Below are 23167 nucleotides of genomic sequence, written 5' to 3' on the forward strand. Positions count from 1 at the left end.
CAGATAGGAGACTGGCCAGCTTGAGCTTGCCAAGCACGACTCCGGCAGTCCTTGCCCTTCTCTCCCATTCCCTCCATCTTGCTAAAAGCATAAGATTACATTCCTGAAGCTAGCTACCAACGTCTGTTTCACCTATTTGGCTACATTATCTCCTCCTAAGGCTGACTACAAAGGTCTAACTATCAAAGTAATCAAAGCCCCCTTTGGGTCACCTAATTAGCATGTCCAATTAAAATTAAGTACCTCATCCTCGCACACGGTTTCTTGTATCTTTTTTTAAAAATTGGATATTTTCTTTATTTACATTTCAAATGTTATCCCCTTTCTCAGTTCCTCCCTCCAGGAAACCTCCTATCCCTTCCTCCCTCCCCCTGTTTCTATGAGGGTGTTCCTCCATCCACCCCACTCCCACCTCCCTGACCTTGATTTCCCTACACTGGGGCTGCCATCGAGCCTTTACAGGACCAAAGACCTCTCTTCCCATTGATACCTGACAAGGCGGTCCTCCACTACATATGCAGCTGGAGCCATGTGTACCCTTGGTTGATGGCTTAGTCCCTGGGAGCTCTGGGGGTTCTGGTTGGATGATATTGTTGTTCTTCCTATGAGGTTGCAAACCCCTTCGGCTCCTTCAGTCCTTTCTCTAACTCCTCCATTGGGGATCCTGTACTCTGTCTTTGTCAGGCTCTGGCAGGGCCTCTCAGGAGACAGCCATGTCAGGCTTCTTTCAGCAAGCATTTCTTGGCATCCACAATAGTGTCGGGTTTGGTGGCCATATATGGAGTGAAACCCCAGATGGGACAGTCTCTGGATGGCCTTTCCTTCAGTCTCTGCTCTATACTTTATCTCCATATTTGCTCCTGTGAGTATTTTGTTCCCCTTCTCAGAAGAACTGAAGCACCCCCACTTTGGTCTTCCTTTTTCTTGAGCTTCATGTGTTCTGCGAATTGTCTCTTGGGTATAAACTGCCATTTTCCTATGGGGCATCTGTCTTCTATCCAGACGAAGTCCTTCGTCCTCCAGGACAATACCCCTCCTCATCTCCCAGCTCCTTTCCCCTGCTCTCTCATCCTCTCTCTCTCCTTGGCAGTGTTTGTGGTTCTTCTCTGTCCCCTGGGGCAAATAAATTCTGAGCCAATATTGTTCTTACAATATGTATGTATGAAATTATCAAACAATAAGAAAGAAAATGAGATAAGAATGGAACAAAGGGACATACCAATTTTACCTGATGCTATGAAAAAGAGCCTGTTCCTACCAAGTATCCAGGCTTTAGATACCAAGCTCTGAAAGGCAGCCTGTGCCCAGAACTGAGGCTGCCATTCCAAGCTTCAGCACGTCAGAAAGGAGACACCCCTGGTAAATGATTCACAACTAAGTCTAGGCACTACTTGCTGAACACTGTTTAGACCACTAACTGGTATGTTGTTCAGGACTTCCAAAGACATAGGCTCTAATACCAGCAAAGGAAGGGACTTGTCAGTGAGAGTGAGGGCAAGCAGGCAGAGAGCACGAGGGTCCCTCTGCCAGGTCCTTTATATAGGCTGCTGTGAGAAATTGTGGCCCAGATTTCAGGTGAACTTCTCACCCTAAACAATCCAGATTTAGGGTGATCGTCCCACATCAAATATCTAATCAAGAAAACCCCTCAGTGTGGGCTTTCATTGATTCAAGATACTGACAACCGAGGATACATACCACAGCAATGACTAAACACCTGGCAAGACGTAACTTCCAGAAGTAAAGGTTTATTTTGGCTCATGGTTCAGGTTTGTAGTCTGTCACAGCAGGTAAGCATGGCAGGTAGTACTGAGTCTAGTCAGAAGCAGGCCCGCATCCTTGCTCAGAGGACTTCCTCATCCCTCCCCTTTTATTGGCATTGGCTCTCCGGCTCAGAGGGTGTACTGTCCACTTTTAAGGTAGGGTTTCCCCTCTGTTAAACCTGACTGGAAACACTGTTATAGGCACGCCCACACGTATGTCTCCTTAGGAGTTTTAAACCCAATATGGTGAACAGTGAAGATGTTCTGTCAGAGCTGCTCACTCCTGCTAACTGTCTCAGTGTGGGCTCCAGGTCAACACCTGTGAATAACGACCAACTTATCATCAGTGGAAAACTGGCTTTTGATAATTGACAGGTGTGTAGTGTTTTATTGTATAGTAAACGGTAGTAAAATTTAATCTTAAAAGTGTAAAAATAAGTACTGTGTGTGCTGCAATCAAAGCTATTCCTTTAAAGAATGTAGGATAGAAAATCTGTGTTCTCAGTTGTAAACTTAGAAATTTTGTGTTTATATTTAATGGGTTTTTTTTTCATTTGTGGTAATTGAAGCAAAACCTTTTCATAATTAAGAAAGCATATGTATCAGTAGCTGTGTAGTCTAAAAAGTAAAATGTTATAAAACATACTTATATATGAATTCAACATTGTGGGGTAGACTGTAGAGGAAACTTTAATCCAACAACGTGGGTGCTCTGGCAAGGGATCACATCACAGAGTTTCTAGGTTTCTGATCTGGCTGGAAGGCAGACTAGCCACACACATTTAATCCCTCTGGTTGGGTTACAGACCCACCCATAGTACAAACCTTTAATCCCAAACAATGAAGATAAGGTTAGTTTGTAGAAGGAAGCAACCATGTTTGAAAGTAAAGTCTAATTGAGGGGCAAAGGGATGAATCAGAAATTTGAAAGAACTTGTCAGGATAGATATGCCCAATTTTTACAAGAACAGCACAGGAAAGAGAGATGAAGAGGAGAGGAGAGGAGAGGGGAAGCGAGGGGAGGGAAGAGGGGGGGAGAGGGAGAGAGGATGCAGAACGGGTCAGAAAATGAGAAGAGATTGTCGAAGTTAATTTGAGGCCACAGAAATCCAGTTGGAAACCAAGAGAAGCCAGTTTGAATCAATCATCTTGGAAGATTAGATTATAAGGAGGCTAGAAGCTTCCAGGCCTAGGCCTAGGGATAGTTAGAATAGAGAAAGAAATGCTCTGGGCTCTGCCCAAGCTGAGTATTTACACAGCTTGGGTACATCTTTCAACTCATCCCTTCATCTGAAGAAATAAAATTTACATTTGTAGTAGGCAAAAAAAAAAAGTTTGTTGAAAAATTTTGCATTTCTTCCATTTTATGAGCATTACTTGCTAACAGTAAGGGACTATTTACAGCTACTTTTATTTGTGACAAGTTCTTGCTGTGCAGCCTAAGCTGTTGTTAAAGCTTGACTCTCAAACTTGGCATCCTCCTGCCTCAGCCTCTTGAGTGCTGGGATTATAGGCCGGTATCCCAATATCTGCTCTTTTTGTTTGTTTTTTTGAGACAGGGTTTCTCTGTGTAGCCCTGGCTGTCCTGGAACTCACTCTGTACACCAGGCTGGCCTCGAACTCAGAAATCCGCCTGCCTCTGCCTCCCAAGTGCTGGGATTAAAGGCGTGCGCCACCACTCTTGCTGCCCGGCCCATATCTGCTCTTTACTTTTAACTTTTTAGCCCTAAAGATTTGTGTAAATATGGCAGTGGCATTAGTTTCTGTTGAACTTTGTTTTTGTTTGTTTACTTTGTCCCTTTTATGAGTGCTGTTGGGATTGTCCCCAGCAACCACTGGACAGTCAGTCATTCCTCAGTTGAACACTTCTGGAATTGCAGTGCAGTGGAGCCAGTTCTGTATACCCAGCCTGTGAACTTCATTGCAGCAAGAAGCTCAGTTGTCTGCAACCTAATAGCTTAGGTGGAATTATTACGATAGTCTTCATTCAAAATTTGTTTGCACACTGCTTGATATGTGATGCCTGGACTAGCAGTAGGGTGACTTAGGGCTTTTATGTTGGAAGCTCATCACACAAGATCGTTATAAATGGATTGGGTAGGACACATGGACACTGGTCATAGATGGCATTTCACTGTTCCCTAAAACCTGATGCCTCTGTGCATACTTTATTGTTTCAGTTTTTAATTTTATGGGCTTTTGCTCTGTTTTTATACTTTCTGTCTCCCCCCTTTTCTATGTCTTTATCCACCTTTGAGCTTCTGTGGACATAATCTTAGTAGAAATTTCCAAATTAAAGTAGCAATTGAGTTTTCCTTTGGCCTGATTGATTCCAGAACCATCCAACCATATGAACTGATGTCAGAGGGAAGTGGGTGTTTATCATTTACCAGTACTTGTGGCAAACAGTGAGGATTTATAGCCATTATCAAACATCCTGAGTGATACTTGGTTTATTTACTATGTAAGGAAGACAGAGCTGTGGTGAGACCTGTGAATTAGAAATGAGGGTGGTCAAGAAGCAGTCACCTTTCGTTCAGGGTCAGTTGGTCAGAATGACTTCATTATTTCACATAAAATACCATTAATTATGGAGATACACCCCCCCCCCATCCAAATGTCCCACAATGTAGAATGCATGAGTGGCTGGCATCCTCCTCTGGATGGGTCCCGGCAACAAAATCTGGTTGGGGAGAACAAACGGTGTCTCTAATCACTCCAAATAATGACCACAGGTGAATTGCTAAGTGGGTCTGGGTAGAAGACTGGGCCAGCTGTTATCTGCTTTGTCTTCTTTCCTTCCTGGTTTGATCAGCTAGAAAAGTGGAGTCACAGGAGATGATAGCTTTGACCCCTTTAATTAATGTTGACCATTTTACAGACTTGATGTTTGGAGAGGTCATTATACAGTGGACATATCTGCACTGTTACTTCCTCATCCTGTAAACAAGGAGAACACTTTAAACCAAATAATCTAATAATCTAAGGGTCCCCCTTCCCCCACAGAAACCCCTTTTTAATAGAATGGAGTAGTAGTTTTGGTTTGAATTCCAGTAAAAATTCAAATGAAATGCCTACATATGTATGAGGTGAAGAAACACAAGACCTTGAAGTTATAGGGATCCAATATCTTTTATGATATAAATATGAGACACAGAAAACATACATAGGTATAAAAAATTTTACAGTTTGTACATATCTTCCTTGAAGCTTTTACAGTATACATCGTTAGACAATTTCACAAGTGGTCAGTAAAGGGGCGAGTCACTCAACAGAGAAGATGAGCAGAGACATTGCTGTTCACGGACAGGATCAGTCCTTGCTTTGGCAGACACCCATCTGCCCAAACATTTCAAGTCAGCCTGGTAAACAAAACCTCGTGTGATAAGCCAAGCTTTGTTCCAGATTGTACCAGTAGCTTCCACCTACTCCTACCATTCTGCAGGGACAGCACCAACTCAGACTCCAAACATCTGTCCTGGCTGGAATGTAAGAATTTGTAAGGAAAACTACTGTCTCCCATTGTCTTTCCTGCCCATTCTGCTGTCTGTAAGGTCATCTAGCTGTGACAAATGACTGAGGCCCTCTGAACTCCTATGTTACAGATTATTTACACAAGAACTCACTGGGAGATCTTTATGGGGATGAGAAATAAGAAAAAGACAGTGTCTAAAAATATTAAGCTCTACACTTGTACTAGTGCATACATAGCAGAGGAAAACAGTGAAAATGCACATTAAAGTTTTCCATATAATACATACACCTGCCAGAGGTGTATGTACCAGGGGGTATACATGCTTTGCAAATTTCTGGGTTTGGATGTAGAATAAGGTTAAATTTGTGTGTAAAGCAGTTCATTAAAGTTTTGAGAGACATTGACCACAAGCCAGCTCTTTGTCACTGAAATGTTCCAAAGAGGTGTGAAAACAGGCAGTGGTCTTCCATCAACGTGGTTTTCAAAGGAACGTCTTAAATGATTTGTGTCCTTTAGAGGGCAGCACCGTGTACAGTTCATATTCCTCTGTAGACTTGGTGCTCTTGGCTGTAGGGTTGAAACTTTTAAAAACTTTTTTCTTTAACTTTTCCAGACAGAGTTTCTCTGTGTATACCTGGCTTTCCTGGAACTCACTCTGTAGACCAGGCTGACCTCAAACTCAGAAATCAGCCTGCCTCTACCCACCGAGTGCTGGGATTAAAGGCCTGTGCTCCCATTGCCCAGCTAGGTTGAGAACTTATTTAGTTAGATGATACTCTCAAATTGCTTGTCCTGCGTAATAAATTACAAGTTAGTGTGGTGCCAGACCTTCCAAGCATAGAAGCAAAGTCTCCCCAAAAGGGCAAAATCAAATGAGATGTTTTTGAAAGCTAAAAGGAACCTGACAAGAATTTGTGAATTGCCTCACAGGCAACAAGACAAACCCACTGATTTTAACCTTCACAAAAGAATACTCACTGTTACTCATAGTTTTGCAAAGCACAACAATTTACATTGTTAGCAGTTTGCCTTATAATGAGCAGAACTATAATTACAAATGTGTGTAAGTGACTAAAACACGTTTGATTCATGTCTGCATTTTCTAAAGGCCAAGCTCCATGCATGTCTGATATTCTATATACATATTCTACACATATGTAAATGCTGCCAGCTGTTAAAGCCATCACGTCCATTAGCTTATTTGTAGATAATAAAAGTGAAGACAATTTAAGCACAAATTCAGTTCAAAAGAGAACCTTATGATAGTTTACTTGAGAGAGAAGAGAGACTAGAACATGAAGAATTAAATGCTGTTCACAGACCATTTCTTTTAAAAAGTCACAGATTCTTAATTCTATCCACTATAGAAAGACTATCTGGATAAACATGTTTATGTTGTTTGACTTAGCTAATTAACTGTGTGTATAACATGGTGATTGCTGTTTGTGGATAGTGAGTTTTTTTTTTATTTTGTATTTCATAATGACTAAGACCTAGAGCTATTAGTTGGCCTGCAATTAGACAATGTCAAGTTCAACGAAGCTCTGGATTTAAAACCAGACTACATTGCTAGGGTTCATGTCTAGGTAGATGTGCTGACATGCCTATAAGCAAGGGGGGAAAGAGGGGCAAGTGAAGGGGGGTGGGCGGGCGTGGGGTGGGGGGAGGCTCGATGAGATCTGAGGTAGTGAATACAGTAGGGATCAGTTCACAAACAATGCAGGCCACATGTCTAAGTCACCACTTTAGGGCATTGTTTCCATTATGAGCAGGTTTTGGGTAGAACAAAGTAACTGTTTGCAGAAACCCTAGGGAAAGGCAGCACATTGGTTCACCAGGGACTCTTTATCTAAGTATGAATCAGTAAAGCAGGCTGCCTGAGACACTATCAGGAAACTATAATCTTATTTTAGCACACGTTTGACACTGGTTTCAGTAAAGAAAGAAGGTTAGAATATGAATGCTCAATGCTTTACATACTTGAGCTTTTCTTCCCTTTGACTCAACTGAAACCCAATGACTCACATTAAAGACGGTTTAGGTGAAAACCAAGGGTGTCAGCAACAGTGGCTGGCTCTACCCTTTTAAAGTCAGTCAATCTGAAGTTGCCGAACCTCTGCAATCAGTTTTAAAGTGAGATCCCAGTGTACCCTTCTGCAGATTCTGTTCCTTGAATTTCTGTATTAAGCACAATCACCATGGTCCGTCTGTGCTAAGACATGATTGCTTTTCCCAAGCTGCAGGGATTCGATTTTCTTCTGTGCATACTTCAGTTGGATCTTCAGAGCATCATTATCTGCTTTCAGGGTATTTATTTCCTAAAGGGAAATGAGAATAAGGTATGTTAACAGAGCAGCAGTGACTAGGAAATTAGTTATAGTATCAAGAGCATTATATTTGATTGGCATCTCCTATTCACTGTGGTTAGGAATGATAAACTATTTTCAAAGTAGTTATTTAGCTGTAAGTATAAAATAACACATTAACTATCATGGGCATGCACAAATAGCAATTACTCTTTGTAATTGATCCCAGATGTGAGTGGCTAGCAGACAGAACAATCCATTCTTGGGCATTGGGTGGAGGAAGACACAACTTTTGGGTAGTGTGAGGCTGGCATCGTAACTTGGCAGGAGTGGTCTGTGGTCTTGTCTGCTCTGAACTATGAAAGCAGGGTTTCAAAGCTCTGTGAAATGAGATGTTACGGTTAATGTATCCTAAGTTCATAACCCACTGCTACTGATAAATAATACTCCTTTTTGATGGAAGAATTTTGTCTAACTCCCAAATTGGGATGTAGTGTTTTAATGGCAGTAATTTAACTCTACAGCCATTGGTTGTTTTCCAGGCTTCTGGTTTTGAGGAAAGTAAGTGTCTTTATGACAGACTGATTTACATGGGCATCATAGAATATAGGTTCATTGCCTAGTTAATTGGGCAGCCTCTGAGTTCTCACACGGAATCACTAGGGTACTCTCTCCCAACTTATGTGAGATTGAGCACTTGCTATGAGCCTGACATTGCTATGTGACAGCAGAATGGCTGTCTGACAATAGGGGTGCTTATCCTCACCCACACCCTAGAAATAGGTGTTGGGCACACATTTTGTAGAAGCAGAAAATGCTAACACGGAGTTTTAGAGCTCAGGTATATCTGATCCAAAGTTTTCATTTCCTTTGTTATTTGGTTCAATGTTGATTCAGAATTACTACATAAATGAAAATAACATATCAGCCGTCCTTATTGCATACTATTTGAAATACGAATTTAACTGGACTTGTTCCTTGTGACTAGGCCTGCCAGACCAAAGACCAGTCTGGCAGTTCCCTGATGGAAGAGCAGGGCTCTTAACTGCTCCACTAAAATGCTTGTGGAGAATTCTGGCTTTCAGGTTTCTGTGACACTGGTAAAAGGAAAGAGAAGCAGCTAACACATTGTCAGGGCTCATGGCCCTGGTGACAGGTCACCTGCTCTCCATGGCAGTTTTTCACAACTATGTTGCTTCCTTTAATGAATATGTAAGAATTGGAACCTCTACCTGGACTCTTAGCACTATATTTTACAGAGGACCAAACAGGTTGTGGTGTTTAACAACTGGCGTAAGAAATGGCTGGGATTAGACCTCAGCACTCAGAAGGCAGAGGCAGGTGGATCTCTGTGACTTCAAGGCCAGTTTGGTCTACAGAGCTAGTTTCCAGAGAGCCAGGGCTACACAGAGAAACCGTCTCAAAAACAAAACAAGCAAAACAAAACAAAACAAAACAAAACCCAAGCCAACCAAACAAACAACAACAACAAAAACCATATGAACAAACAAACAAAAGAAATGCCTTAGGCTCTGAGACCAAAGTCCTCTACTTTTGTCATGTTCTGTTTTTGAGATTTATTGTTCTAAAAGGTAACAATTGGCAGTTTCTCCTAAGGTGGCTGCCTTCTGATGAATTTGTTTGCATTGTAAAGGTAATTTGAGTAAAAGACATCTTTTCATCCAGAAAATTTGTGTTCCTCCTGATACTGTGTTCTTCAGTCACCAAATCAAATCACAGCCATTCTCTAGCACACTGCTGTCTGAGTCTCCTGGGCCCTGGTGAGGAAGGGACCTTGCTGGTAACCGATGCCCATCCGGGAGCCTTGGGAGCAGCGTCACTGTATAGTGTATACAGGCAAGTACACTACACTAGGTGGACGGTGGCCTGTGTACCAACAGGCCTGCAAACAGGATACAGACCTTGATGTCTGGGGGGAAAGGGCAGGGAGATTCATTAGTAAAATTAAGTATCATTAGAGCTAATGTCTTTTCTTCCTTGCCACTAAGATGGCTTAGATTATCTATATTTGGCAGCTTTCTTCCTTTTTATTGTCTGTTGACCTAACCTGGTAATCATCTTGATTTGAATCTTCACTCTTACTTCAGTGAGAGAACTAAGGAAAAAAAAAAAGAGGAGTGAGACAGGAAGCACCTGTTCCAGTTCTTGGTAGGTCCGGAGTCTGAGGTGAAGGTCTGGTTTTGGTTTTATAAGGGACTCTTTGTTCTCCCACTTGACGAATGCCCGCTTTCGGACCAGCGCTGGGCTGGGGCATGGAGATGCTGGACTCTGCACAAAAAGAGCACCCTGTGCTGACTTCCTCGGAGAAGACAGCACAAAGTGACGAGGGGGCGTCTCGCCACCAACCCAAGGGAACGATTCTGTCTGGGTGGCCTTGTGGGCCACAGTCCTCTTTAGCCGAAGTGAAATTTTCTGTGAGGACACTCCCAGGAGCATGATGGTCCGATCCTTGCTCTCCTCACTGTGGTCCACAACCTCTCCATTTTGGAAAATGAAAGATCCTTCATCGGATGCTGTGGAGAGATACACTTGTTAGTGCTCTTAGACAAAGATGAACTCGAGTCTCAACATTTGTTTTAATGAGACCCTTATGGCAGGGTTTCCACATTCCAAGTACCTTCTATTTTCAGGCATGAGTTATAAGTAGGGGGTTTGCATCAGGATCTATCCACACCAAGGAAAGAACATGCTTTCCTTGTTATCTTTTTTAAAAGTTCTTTTTAAAATGTGTATGTATGCCTTGCCTGTATTGTGCATGTATATGCATGCAGACGTGGATTTCAGAGCCCTTGGAACTGGAGCCCCTGATGGGTGCTGGGAACTTACTCAAGGTCCTCTGAAAGAGCATCAACTGCTCTTTACCTCCGAGTCATCCCTCTAGCCCTCAAAATCTCTTTTTCTGTTTGCACAAATGTTACCTAGACAGTTATGGTTCCTATAAATAAGTTCAAATCCCTGCTTTGATGTAGCAAGGTTTCCTAAGCTCTGGTAAAGATAGCAGGATAAATGTATAGATGGGATGTTATGTAAGTGCTTTCTGTGGACTCTGGGTCTTGAGAGCTCTAATTACTTAAGAGTTTGATCCAGGTATCATAGTAAGAAGTCAGTATCTTCCCTTGGTGTAGGTGTCTAATAGCACCCGATGACCTTCATGTCTAACTCGCACTCTGCAACAGCACTCGAGAGGTAAGATCCATGCCAAGCCAGCCATGGCATAGAAATTGAGGTCAAGGTTAACTGGAAATATCAACATGCAAAGATCCTTCTTATCCTCTGAATTTGACCCTCCCCTCTAAATATTCACAACAAACATTCCCAGTGCCTACTTACCATGGAGCAGATCTTTGGTTCCCAGTGGACAAAGGCTGGACATTGGTACCACAGAGCTGATGTTCTCTGTGGACAGCGCTGGGCTCTTGGTTCGTTTCTTGCACTCGAACACTACTAGGTCTTTGCACTGTTTGTGACAGTTCATCCCGCAGTCTGCAGACAAGACATTGTACTCAGAAGACTTTCACTTCTCTATCATCTCTCTTACAACCAAACTCATGGAGTATTCTCTTGTTAGACCTGTCTGGTCTAGCCGCTGGAGCTAGGACACCTGATGGGCTTAATGAATCTAGGATAGACCATCTCATCATACTTAGTCCTCTTGGAAAGCCCTGGAGCTTGTTATCAGAGAAGTAGTGTACTGGCTGGTTTTGTGTGTCAACTTGACACAGGCTGGAGTTATCACAGAGAAAGGAGCTTCAGTTGGGGAAGTGCCTCCATGAGATCCAGCTGCAGGGCATTTCTCAATTAGTGATCAAGGAGGGAAGGCCACTTGTGGGTGGTGCCATCCCTGGGCTGGTATTCTTGGGGTCTATAAGAGAGCAGGCTGAGCAAGCCAGGGGGAAGCAAGCCAGTAAGGAGCATCTCTCCATGGCCTCTGCATCAGCTCCTGCTTCCTAACCTGCTTGAGTTCCAGTCCTGACTTCCTTTTGTGATGAACAGCAATGCAGAAGTGTAAGCTGAATAAACCCTTTCCTCCCTAACTTGCTTCTTGGTCATGATGTTTGTGCAGGAATAGAAACCCTGACTAAGACAAGTAGCATCTCCTAATCTGGGAGAGAAGAGATGCTGGCTTGGCAAATTAGGTCCTGAGGTATCTGCTGATAGAAGGAAAAGATAGACCTGGGTCTTTAGTAAGCTTACCCAGAAGTGATTCCCTTTCCTTGAAGATCTATCCTACAAGGAGCATAGCCATCTGTATTTCCAGAGCAACTGAGGTAAAGAGAGGGTCTTGTAGAGGGAAGAATGCTGCCTGACTGACCAGACATCCCTCTCAGGGGGTTCTTCAGAAACCAGTTTGGATGCAAGACTCTGAACTCAGGCAAGAAAGCTTGGACTGAATGGACCACTATGCACAAGAAATGTTATCAATGCCAGCTTTTCAGACGAGGGAAAATGACCACAGTCCCTGAAGCTGAGACTTACCTTTACAGCGATAGCCTTGCTTGATCACGCCCCAGAGCTGCAAGGCAAAGAAGAGAATATGCCATGTGTCATTCACCTGCCTGGTGTGACGCTGTGCCCCGGCACTCTTTGTCCTCATTCTACTGTCAATCACATGGATAGACCCTGGTAACTCCCTCATGTCCTGTTCCCGTGACAGGAAGCTGCCGATCAAACACAGCTGCTGCCTATGCAAGAGCTCTGTATGACCCAGCACAGGCCTGAGGTTCATGAACCCAGACCAGCAGGCGCCTTAGGACTGAGTATGCAGTCCTCGATCAGAAACTCTGCTCTGGAGGAAATTATTAGTTGGGCCAGGACAGAAGACAAATAGCACTCAAGTAATCTTTGAGATACAATTTTTAAGAAATTAATTTATTTTTGGATGAGGTCCCTCATGTATATAATACATTCTAGACACACCGGTCCCCCCTGTCCTGTTCTCTTACCCTCCTCCCATTCCCACTGAGCCCTCCTTTCACTATGTTCCCCTCCCACTGCTGTATCATTTTAGTTTTTGTTCTGGGACATGTCGGATTTAGCCAGGATATCATTGTGGTCATAGGTGTAGAGAGGACCCACTGGAACACAGATAACTTCATTTCTTTTGAAAGGGGAAGAAAGACATCTCAATTTCTTATTCTCTAAAATTTGAAACAGCATGTAATACCTTTAAAAGGTCTATCCAAATTTCACATTTCTGTATCATTTGTCTCAGAGTTTTGATGCACCAAGGAAGGAAAAAAGCAGGAAAAATTAGATACAGGCTAGGCCCATACTACAGAGGACTACGTTTTCTGGGTGTTCTCTTGGGCTATGAGAGGGAATGAGGGAGTCTATGAAGATTTTGAGGCCATGACTGTTTTACACACACACACACACACACACACACACACACACACACACGCACACGCACATGCACACTCACACCCACATGCATGCACACACACATACAAACACACACACACACACAAACGTGCGCGCTCCAAGTTCAACTCTGACACACCCTAAGGATAACTTACAAAGCCAGCACAGTTGTCACAGAAGGTGGGCTTCAGGTAAGTGGTCTCTTGAAAGTTGTGTGGAAAGCCCAGGCCGAGCTTGGAATAGATGGAGCTGGCCCTCATGAAGTAGGCCGTGATCTCATCTCTGCTGATGAGGCCTTCCCTGCAGCAATGACAGGCAAGGAGGTCAGTAGAGGAAGGGGAGGCCTCTCACCTTTGAAACAAAACACCTTTTCCTTTTGTCCTCCCTATGGCTGCTTTCTTGAGTTCTCCTCATAGTAAAGGCTCAGGATAGCATAGAGTGAGAAAGGAGGCAACCGACAGTTGTTCACGGCTGGGAAAGGGCCAGATGTGTGTGTGTTCAAGACTCAAAAGGGAAGTGATGTGAAAGGCATGTATAGAGAGGCAAAAGCCATATGCTATGCTGTCTAGCTTCAGATAGGAAGGACACGTGTAGAACCTACTGGTCATGCATTTGGTTTTCTGTAGAGAACTAAGATAAAGCTGTTATACCCTTGAGAAATACAGAAAGTGTTGATACAGCTATGAATTGCTTCCATAATCTGTAACAGCAAAGCAAGAAGGAGGGCTAAATGCTTCCTCCTCTGCTGGTGGCACGGGGAGGCTTTGCATGTGAACCATGCAGAAATCACGTGGCTTTCATGGTCTGCTGCAGTTCACACTAAGGGAGAGCGGCCTTCACTTGGTGGTGGCTGGCTCTTCCCAGCATGGGTCATGTACGCATGACAGCACATGCATCTGTGAGTTCTTCAGGGACCACTCACACTCTCCACACTGTGAGAGACTCACCTATCTTTGTCCATCACACAGAAGGAAAAGGGAAAGCTTGCAGCAATCTTTTCAAACTCCTCCTGAGAGATATATCCGTCCTGGTCGAGATCATAGTTCTTAAAGACAGACTAGGAAAAAAAAGAATTTCTTCCATTGACTGAAGAGAAACCAGTGATCCCTCACACCAGGACACATCCCAGGCCTCTGCTGTCCTGGCCACCACAGGCTACTCAGGTGGCTACTGCACTGTGTAGAGGATGGGTCAGTTCTCCCTCCACTCTGCCCTCCCTGCAGGGCTCCGTTCCCTTCTCTAGGAAGCTCAGAGCCTAGCCTAATTGGAAGTGCTCCCTTCCTTGAATCCTGTGCTCCTCATTGTTCTGCATGTGTGACCCAAGTATAAAGACCACATGCAAATGGAACTCCTCCTCATGCGTGAAGAGCACCAAGCAGTGCCAGGTTTCCTAGTCTCCTGGATAACGTTATTACATGTTGACATTTGCCCCATGCCAACTGATAACTTTTTAACATACACTCCCCTGTAAGGGCCTTTAGCAAGGCAAATCCATCCCACCGGAGACCAGGTTGCTGCCGTTTCCCCTGAAACCTTCTACATGTATGGAGCGAAGCAGCTCTGTATTCCAAGGCCCTGCATTCTCCCCTTTGTGTTTCTTATCACTCTGGCCCTTTCTCTTCCCTACCACCGCATACTAAAGCAGTCCATACTAGGACTTTGCCTGCTGAAACAGGTACTTACATCCACCATCCTTTGGACGTGTTTGCTGATGGTCTTCGGGTCAGGTTTGGGAGACACTCCAGAGGCCCAGTCCACCACAACCGGTGGCTTCGAAGGTGTCAGTGGCTAACATGGAATAGGAAAAACCCTTGTGAGTAATACAGGGTAACGAGGCTCCTTCCTCTCCTGATACCCAACTGTGTGCTCTAGCAGCTGAAAAAGCACAGGTTCCTAATGTGCTCCTATGTGACCCCCATTGGCAGTTGTCATCACCCAGTCTTAGGACAGAGACCTGGCGCTTTACCCGGGGGCAGACAACGCTGTGCCTCTCATAGCTCGGTGCCTCACCTCACTGCCTCCTCCCATTCTTCTTTTCATTAATTTATTTGTTCACTTTACATCCCAGTCACAGTCCCCTCCCTCCCAGTCTCTTCTCCCATTCACCCGTCTCCTTAGAGAAGGTGGACCCCGCTCTGTCCTGTAGCAATCCGCCCTGGCACACTAAGTTGCATCAGGACTAAGGACATCCTTTCCCACTGAGGCCAGACAGCTGAGTAAGAGACCACCCCGGCTCCAGTTGTTAAAGGTCGCATGTGAAGACCAAGCTGCACATCTGCTACATATGTGTAGCATATATGTAGGTGGCCTAGGTCTGGTCTATGCATGCTCTCTGGTTGGTGTTGCTCTGTGGGCCGCCATGGGCTTAACCTCCTCTCATTTATAAGCCCCTGGTAGATTGTACCATTCAGACCCTCTTTAGTATTCAGTCATTTACTGTCCACACAGAAGCCCCTTCATCTACACCATAAGTTGTTGATGGATAAAAATTGTATGTCACATGTATGTTGAGCAGCTTTCTGTGTGCTTTGCATAAAGCCAAGCACACAGCAGAAACAATATGTTTAGTAAGCAGCGGAAGGCCGGGGGGAAGGGACTTGAAGAGCCTTTCAAACCCTGCCACACACACTCAAGAGTTTTGGGATGAGAAGCTCACCGGAGCTCTGTGGTTCCTTGGCTCACGGGCATAGGAAAGCTCATAGATTTCGTCTTCAGTGTAGTATAGATCCAGGGACAACTGCAGGTGGAAGCAGAGCACTGTTAATTGCTGGCACACTGTCTGCCTTTCCCAGAACTGAGGTTTTGTTCTTGGTTCAATTTTCCAGTGGTTCATTTTTGTGGTGCTTAGCATTTTATTGGTTTTACCCATTTTATGTGTGAGCGTTTTATCTGAATGTTTGTATGTGTACCGTGTACATGCTTTGTATCTGAAGAGGTCAGAAGAGGACATTAGAGTCCCTGGAACAGGAGGCACTGATGTTTGTACATCACCATGTGGATGCAGGGAATTGAATCGTGGGCACTGGGGTAAGAGCAATGGGTGTCCTTAGCCAGTGAGCCATCTCTCCAGACCCAGCGGTTTGTCTTTAAAACCCACTAAGTGCTGGCCAGTAAGATGCCATAGCAGATAAAGTCATTTGCTGTGACCTGGGATTAATTCCTGGAACCCACGAGAAGCTGAAAGAAGAGAAATGACTCCACAAGGTAGTCTTCAAACATACACACTGCACCATGGTATACATACATACATACATACATACACACATACACTTAAACACACACACACACACACACACACACACACACACACACACACACACACATATATATATATATATATATATATATATATATATATACACAGACAGGCACATACATACATACGTACATACTCTCTCTCTCTCTCTCTCTCTCTCTCTCTCTCTCTCTCTCTCTCTCTGAATAAAATAAAGATTCAGACCCACAAAGTTTGACTGGTATAAGACCTGTTATTTCAATAGGGAACACATTAATTCTTTCTTGTTAGAATCAGTTAAATACTGATCAAGTTCCAACATGTTCTCTTTAAATTGAGATTTACTGTCTGCGCTTCTGTTTGGAGTTGATGTTGGCATCTTGAGACTTGCCAAAGTCACTTGATTAAAGAAAAAGGGGTGATTAAAGAATGGGGCCTGAGGGCTGGAGAGATGGCTCAGCAGTTAAGAGCACCGAGTACTCTTCCAAAGGTCCTGAGTTCAAATCCTAGCAACCACATGGTGGCTCACAACCATCCATAATGAGATCTGATGCCCTCTGCTGGTGTGTCTAAAGACAGCTACTGTGTTCTTACATATAATAATAAATAAATCTTTAAAAAAAAAAAAGACTGGGGCCTAAGCTGTGAGTGGAGCCTACAGCCCCACCAGGGTGCTCTGGGAGGTGGGGGGAGGCCATGGCCATCAGCCCTTCCACTCTGCACACAGAAGCAGGTCTCAACTTGTGATTTCAGGACAGGAGCAGATGTTTCAATCACCTACAGACTTCAGGGAGCAGACTTGGAGAATATAGACCCATGTTCTTGCCTCTGACATACCGGAGCATCACAGCTTTGGAAGGAAGTGTAGCTGATTTCACCCCAGACCCACTACAAACTCAGACCTCCACTCCCCACATCTGCCCTCAGCTGGAATGTTTCCGGGCACAGAGATCTAAGCTGAAAGTAGCAGGACCCAAGAACAACTCATTTTCTACTCTTTTTTTTTTTTGCCTAGTTTTTACTCCTCCCTTACTGTATTTTATGAGAGTACCCTGTCTCTACTTGTGACCAGCTCCATCTTGAGAGCTTAGGGATAGCGTCTGAAGGAATAGTAGAAGACCCCTAGAATTCTGCAAGACACACTGCTTAAAACAAAGTCAGTCTTCTGGGTCCCCTTCCCCAGCCTGAGTCTAAGTTGAGGTCACTGTTATTTAATAACGTCAAGGCCTCTGAGTAGTTGATCTTTGTGCCTCTGTATCCTGTCCATAAAGAGGAGAAGGTGGTTCTACTCTGTAGCTAGTGTATGAGAAGGAAAGCAGAACCCCCCTCCTCCCCACAGCCCCCCTCCAGTTTATAACTGCTAGTACTTAGCAGTTGTTCTCCCGTGGGAATCTCACCGTCAGCAGGTGCACCAAGTCCTTGTTGGCATCCAGTGGTGGGGCCACCTCCTGCAGCTGGACCAGTTCATTGATGTGATTGTAAAGGGCCAGGAGCTTTTGGACGTTCACCTTCCCATCTTCCAGGTAGTCAGGCATGGCTTCGTACAGAGATATGAGGTCCTTGAGGTGCACACCCAGTATGGGGATTTTGAAGTGGCTGCACTCCCCGTAGGCTCGCCTGTAGTTGTCATAGTTTCTGCAGGAGGACAGCAGTTCTGTCATCTCACCCAGAACCTACAAAACAGAACAATTCCGTCACTGGCATCTGCAAGGCCTAGGATATTGCTGGTAGTAGCCACTCTCATGCCTGCCACGATTTTACTCCATCCTTCCTATGTTGAGTGATATGCCTAATCAGTATCTCTTACAACTCCACAATGAAAACCCCAGCTACATCAAATGTCAGAGAATAGTCATAAACAAAGTCTGTGTTCCTCAGTATCACTACACAGTTTAATTTAAATAGGCTCTTATTATTTTATATTAAAAGTGATTTAGTTTTAGAACTAATATAAGCACATGACACAGCAACTATAGGTTCAGGACTATACAGTAAATAATAAGTGCTTTTCCTAACTCTAAACCGTGATTTGCCCTCCATGGTGTCCTTAAAAGCTCCCAGAAGCATTGCGTTGAGGTGGCACCTGAGCTTAGCAGGCGCCACCTTTGCTGCTGGCCTGGGGAAGGATGTGTTTTATTTGGGGAAGCTGCAGTAGTGTAGTGCAGGTTACTATTCTGTGGCTCAAGGTTCTCAAAATGGGCCTGTGTCTGGAGGGAACAGCCAGATACATTCTTTCCAAACACACCAGGTTCATGTCAGTTATAGATCCCCACCCTTTAAGAGCAATAATACCCAACAGAAGCAACAATATGGAGCAACCTTGCCAGTCATGTTTTCCCATGAAATAACCATATGAGACACTATGTTGAATTATTTTAATAGAATTATGTCTAATAAGAACTATCTCTATACAGCGAGGAAGTAGAGACTTAGACTGTGCCCACTCAGTCACTCTGGGACAGCAAGGGCGCTCCCTCATTATCCCCTTGTCCAGTGCTACTGCTATGTGAACTCACAAGGTGAGATGAGTGGCAGAATGTAGGATATAGTAACTTTGTTACTGTTTCTGTGGCTTCTGATACATACATGATCCTTCAGTGTGTTAGGGAATGTTAGGGGATAACCAAAAATGCCTCTGTTTGCCCGGCCATAGTGGAAAAGCTCAACATGGTGATGAAAGCAGAAACAAAAGGGACTCCTTGAAAGGAGGATGATGCATGGGGTGGATGGATAGGGAAAGCAAGACCTAGAAATATTTCTCTAAAAAAAGCCCTCTTCTAGTGTAGGATGGTTTTGTTTGTTGTTGGTAAAGTGCCCTGTCATTAGATGACAATGCTCAAACAGCCATCGTCAGCTAGCCTGCACCATTCACGGCTCACTCCATCATACTGAGTGGTACTTATACCAACAGCTCTCTGTCATAGGAGTTGAAGCATATCCTGTGACATCTAAGAATGTAGGGCAGTGCCACCCAATGGTGGATGATGCCACCCAAGTAAAATGTGTTATAAAACTGCAGCAAATGGTGGAGGATGTAGTTGAATGATCAGGTGCTTCCCAACAATACTGCATCTAATGAATACATCTCCAACTCTGAAATTCAACTGTCCAGACGGTCTGCAAGGGTTCTGGTAAGCTAGTGTTCCAGGCTGCCACTGTGTAAATGAAGTTGTTGAGCAACTGTATTTCTATTCATTTTGAGAGAAAATTCCAAAGTAAGGAGATCTGGGCAAGGGAGTCAGTGACAAGGATGCTAACCAAACTTCCCACACCCTGTAGACACCGGAAAGAGGCATATGTTATTAAGTGGCCAGGCAGGGAGGGGCACAGCGTACTGAGGCCACACACTCTTGGGTCTGTGACTCCCCCATCCTGATTTCCTTGCAATTTACCTTCTTAGCCCCTAACCTTGTTGACAAGAGATGTGTGTCCCCAATGGCCCCAGAGAAAACAGCTCACTGACCTTATTGATCTCATGTGGGACATGTGAACTTGTCTCCTTGAGCCTGGAGATGGAGCTGTGACACAGTCCTCCGATCACAGCCATCAGTGTGTTGAAGTTCTGTAGCTGGTGGAGCTTCTGTGACAACAGAGGACAGATGACAGCAGAATCACGGTATGTGTCATTACACAGCAGTGCTTAGAAGCTGACATCTCTATCCTGCACATTTTCCATATAGTTAGCACAACAGTTTTCTCCAGATTAGAGCGAGTTCAGCAGGGATGTCGCATGCCTCTCTCGGTTGCATCTGATCTGTAAACTACCATCTAAATTGTTGTTTTCCAAGAATTATTGAGAACATACTCAACAAAGAATTCTGGACACAGCCCTATAAATCCTGGTTTCCTAGACTAAGGGTAGGCTTTAGACAATGTCTAATCTGTCTTTAATGGATACTAGAGCAGGTAGACCATTTCCAAACTTGGAGAATCACTAGTGTTGACGATCCAGAGTTGGAAAACATAATAATCACAATCTTATTGCCTTTATTCTATTGCGAGGTTTATTATTAAGGTCAAAATGTTATTCCCCTGTGAGATGCTCATGCTGGTAAAGGATAACAGCTAGGGAAGAGAAGTTTGAACCTCTGTCCCTGAAAAATTGAGTATGCCATCCAGCAGAGCTTCGAACCTAGGACCTAAGACGACTTAGGACTCAGCTGGCCTGGTTTCAGTGAAGTTGAGAATTGCCCATGTGGTATGGCTAGTTATGAGAAAATAAAGTGTGTCCTGAAAAACACCAAAGAGTCTCCTGATCTAGAGATGGGCCCACGTGGCCTTCCACATTGCTCTTGGGTAAGAATGCAGGAGACGATGCACAAAGCCCACTGTGGGTCAGAAGGGATGTAATTCAGACTTGGCTCAGGGATAAGTCATTTACCTCATGGCCTGGGATGAATGTCTTCATCCAACCACTCACCTGAGCCACATGGATGAACTTGATGAAGACCTCTGCTCGGAGCTGCGGGGTGGGACGGCTGAGAACCATCAGTTGTACCCACTGGGAGATGCCGTTGCACAGGGCAATGGACCGCTCCATGGTGGGGTTCTCCTTTACGCAGCTATTTACAAGGTAATTTTGATAATCAGAGAACTGGAGGGAAAAAAGACAACCATCAAAATGGAGCACTGGTATTCCTGGAGTTCTGAGAGGTATGTCAGCTCTTCTCGGTGGTGACTGGGAACTGGTATGGGCAAACAAGGCTATGGATAACCCCGTGATATCTTTGATACCAATGATGGGAGGAAGATCACATCTGGCCGCTCTACTTCAAGTCCATTTGGCATACAAGGATAAGTGCACATCGATTAGCCCAAATAGCATACTTGAGATAGTTTTCTTTCTTTTCTGAATAGAGCATTCCACCTCTGAATATTCAGTTGAAGAACACAATTTATCTCTCCACCTGCCATCTAAAAATCTGTGATCATAAAGCCTCCTTATTTAGAACATGACCCTGCTATAAACATCATATAACACACAGTATGGAAGAACTTCAATTCTTCATGGTGCTACACAAATGTGAGGTAGTGCTAATAGGAGAATTAGCACGCTAGCACTAGTCTGTCTGAATTACCTGTACTCACAAACTTGATCAGAAGCCTTGTGAGGATACCTGAATCATGGCTAACTAATCGCACAGTGGCCATGTTTTCCTAAGTATGGATAGCAATGGGACTGCATGTGTGAGGCTGAAATATTCTGGACAGTCTGGTCTAAGTGATGATTATATCTGCCATGCCCCTGCCACAATAATCTCTTAGCTTCAACAGTAAAGAAGAAGCTACTCTCCAGCGATTCTCCTATGGGGCTATGGTCTGTGCTGAACTGTGTACTTTGAAAGCCAGTTTGGGCAGGTGAAATAACTTGGAGGAGGAAGCATCAAGGCTGATCTAAGCACCAGTGCACGCCTTCCTTGCTATTGCTCTGGAGAAGATAGGAGTTCCCAATCAGATGGTGACTGGCCACTCCCAGAAGCCTCTACGGATACCTGCTAGACTTGTAGTATGGTAGAAAATAAACTTTAGCTTTGTTAAGGTGTGTGTGTGTGTGTGTGTACATGAATGTATATCCCCACTAGATACATTCCCAGCCTTGCCTAAATAAAACAGATGTCCATTACCCAATCCCCACCCACAATGCTGTGACTGCTGGTGGGCAGATGCATCTGAAAAGGACAGAAGGATTCTTGAAAAAAACAAAACAACAAACTGTGAGACTGCTACAGAAAGCAAAGGCCTTCTATGTTCTAAAAGGAAGCTGTCACCCTCACTCCAGTGAATACATTACATTCCCTTCTCACTAGAAATACGTTCAACCTATTTGTCTTACTTTTCTTTTTTTTCCTGCTATTTTTTATTGTTATTTTTTTATTCGATATAATTTATTTACATTTCAAATGATTTCCCCTTTTCTAGCCCCCCCCCACTCCCCGAAAGTCCCGTAAGCCCCCTTCTCTTCCCCTGTCCTCCCTCCCACCCCTTCCCAGTTCCCCGTTCTGGTTTTGCCAAATACTGTTTCACTGAGTCTTTCCAGAACCAGGGACCACTCCTGCTTTCTTCTTGTATCTCATTTGATGTGTGGATTATGTTTTGGGTATTCCAGTTTTCTAGGTTAATAACCACTTATTAGTGCTTACTTTTCTTTTTAAAGAGAGAATTGTCTCTCTAATGTAATTCTCCCAGAAAGTGTTAGACAAAGAAATCACAGCAGAGATACGTTTTTCTACAGCTTTATATTGGATGGAAAATTATAGTTTGAGGAAGAACAAAAACATACAAGAGTCTGCTGAAATAGCCTTCCGTGAAGGGGCTAGGCCACTCACAAGATAGAAGGTTGAAGTTTTTATCTGTAAACAGAACACTGCTCAAGCCAGAGATGCTGGCTTTGCTTCAGTCTCATGCTAATGGTCACTCCTGCCTGCCCCAGCTGAGCACTGGCATAAAGCAGACACCACAGGCTGCTCTGCCAGCGTCTCCAGCACAGCTCTGATTTCCAGCAGGATAATGGTCTCTTTTCAGAGACCGTCTGTCTAGCCTTGGGACCTAAAAGGTGGGTAAAGTGGAAAATCCCAACCTGAAGCTTCACAGTGGGGCCCAGCACTCTGAGGGATCTGGGTAGTTAGTACAGGAGAGTGTTTGGAGACAGTCCCAAGTGGGAGCCCCTGGGCGCCTGGTTGGGCAATGACAGGATATCAGTGTTATGGGGAGAAGGTATGACGTAATCACCGCTATCTGGTTTGCTCCTTCTGTCCACACACAGCTAGGCTCAATAAGCTGGTGCTGAGTGACTGGGACACATGAGCTCCCACCCTAATGAGCTGAGCAGACTTTGATCGTCATCCCCCTGGCCCTGCATCCTGCGACTGGGAGTCCGGGTCATTCTAGGTCAGGCAGCGCAGTACTGTCTGGTGTCAGAGCAAAACTGAAGACAGTTCCTGTGTGGAATAAATGTGTCACGCTTCAGGAAAGTGTCATTGGCCACCGATAGCATGTTGCATCTAAC

The 23167-nt window shown here is 44.3% G+C and overlaps 1 protein-coding gene across 4 annotated transcripts in view; it reads right to left on the reverse strand.

Moving 5' to 3' along the window:
• Positions 1-4876: 4876 nt before the first annotated feature.
• Positions 4877-23167, reverse strand: part of Rasgrp1 (RAS guanyl releasing protein 1) — a 62689-nt gene continuing 44398 nt past the window's right edge. For all 4 annotated transcript variants that reach the window (XM_052183209.1, XM_052183210.1, XM_052183211.1 and 1 more), the window contains 11 exons: positions 20582-20755; positions 19625-19741; positions 17559-17834; positions 15583-15663; positions 14610-14714; positions 13874-13983; positions 13082-13226; positions 12042-12078; positions 10896-11048; positions 9699-10078; positions 4877-7556 (listed from right to left, as the gene is read on the reverse strand). In XM_052183209.1, the coding sequence (XP_052039169.1) occupies positions 7422-7556; positions 9699-10078; positions 10896-11048; positions 12042-12078; positions 13082-13226; positions 13874-13983; positions 14610-14714; positions 15583-15663; positions 17559-17834; positions 19625-19741; positions 20582-20755 (1713 nt within the window). In that variant the 3' untranslated portion in view covers positions 4877-7421. The remainder of the gene's footprint in view (positions 7557-9698; positions 10079-10895; positions 11049-12041; positions 12079-13081; positions 13227-13873; positions 13984-14609; positions 14715-15582; positions 15664-17558; positions 17835-19624; positions 19742-20581; positions 20756-23167) is intronic.

The sequence above is a fragment of the Apodemus sylvaticus genome, chromosome 5 (assembly GCF_947179515.1).
Source record: "Apodemus sylvaticus chromosome 5, mApoSyl1.1, whole genome shotgun sequence".
In the NCBI taxonomy this organism is placed as follows: Eukaryota; Metazoa; Chordata; class Mammalia; order Rodentia; family Muridae; genus Apodemus; species Apodemus sylvaticus.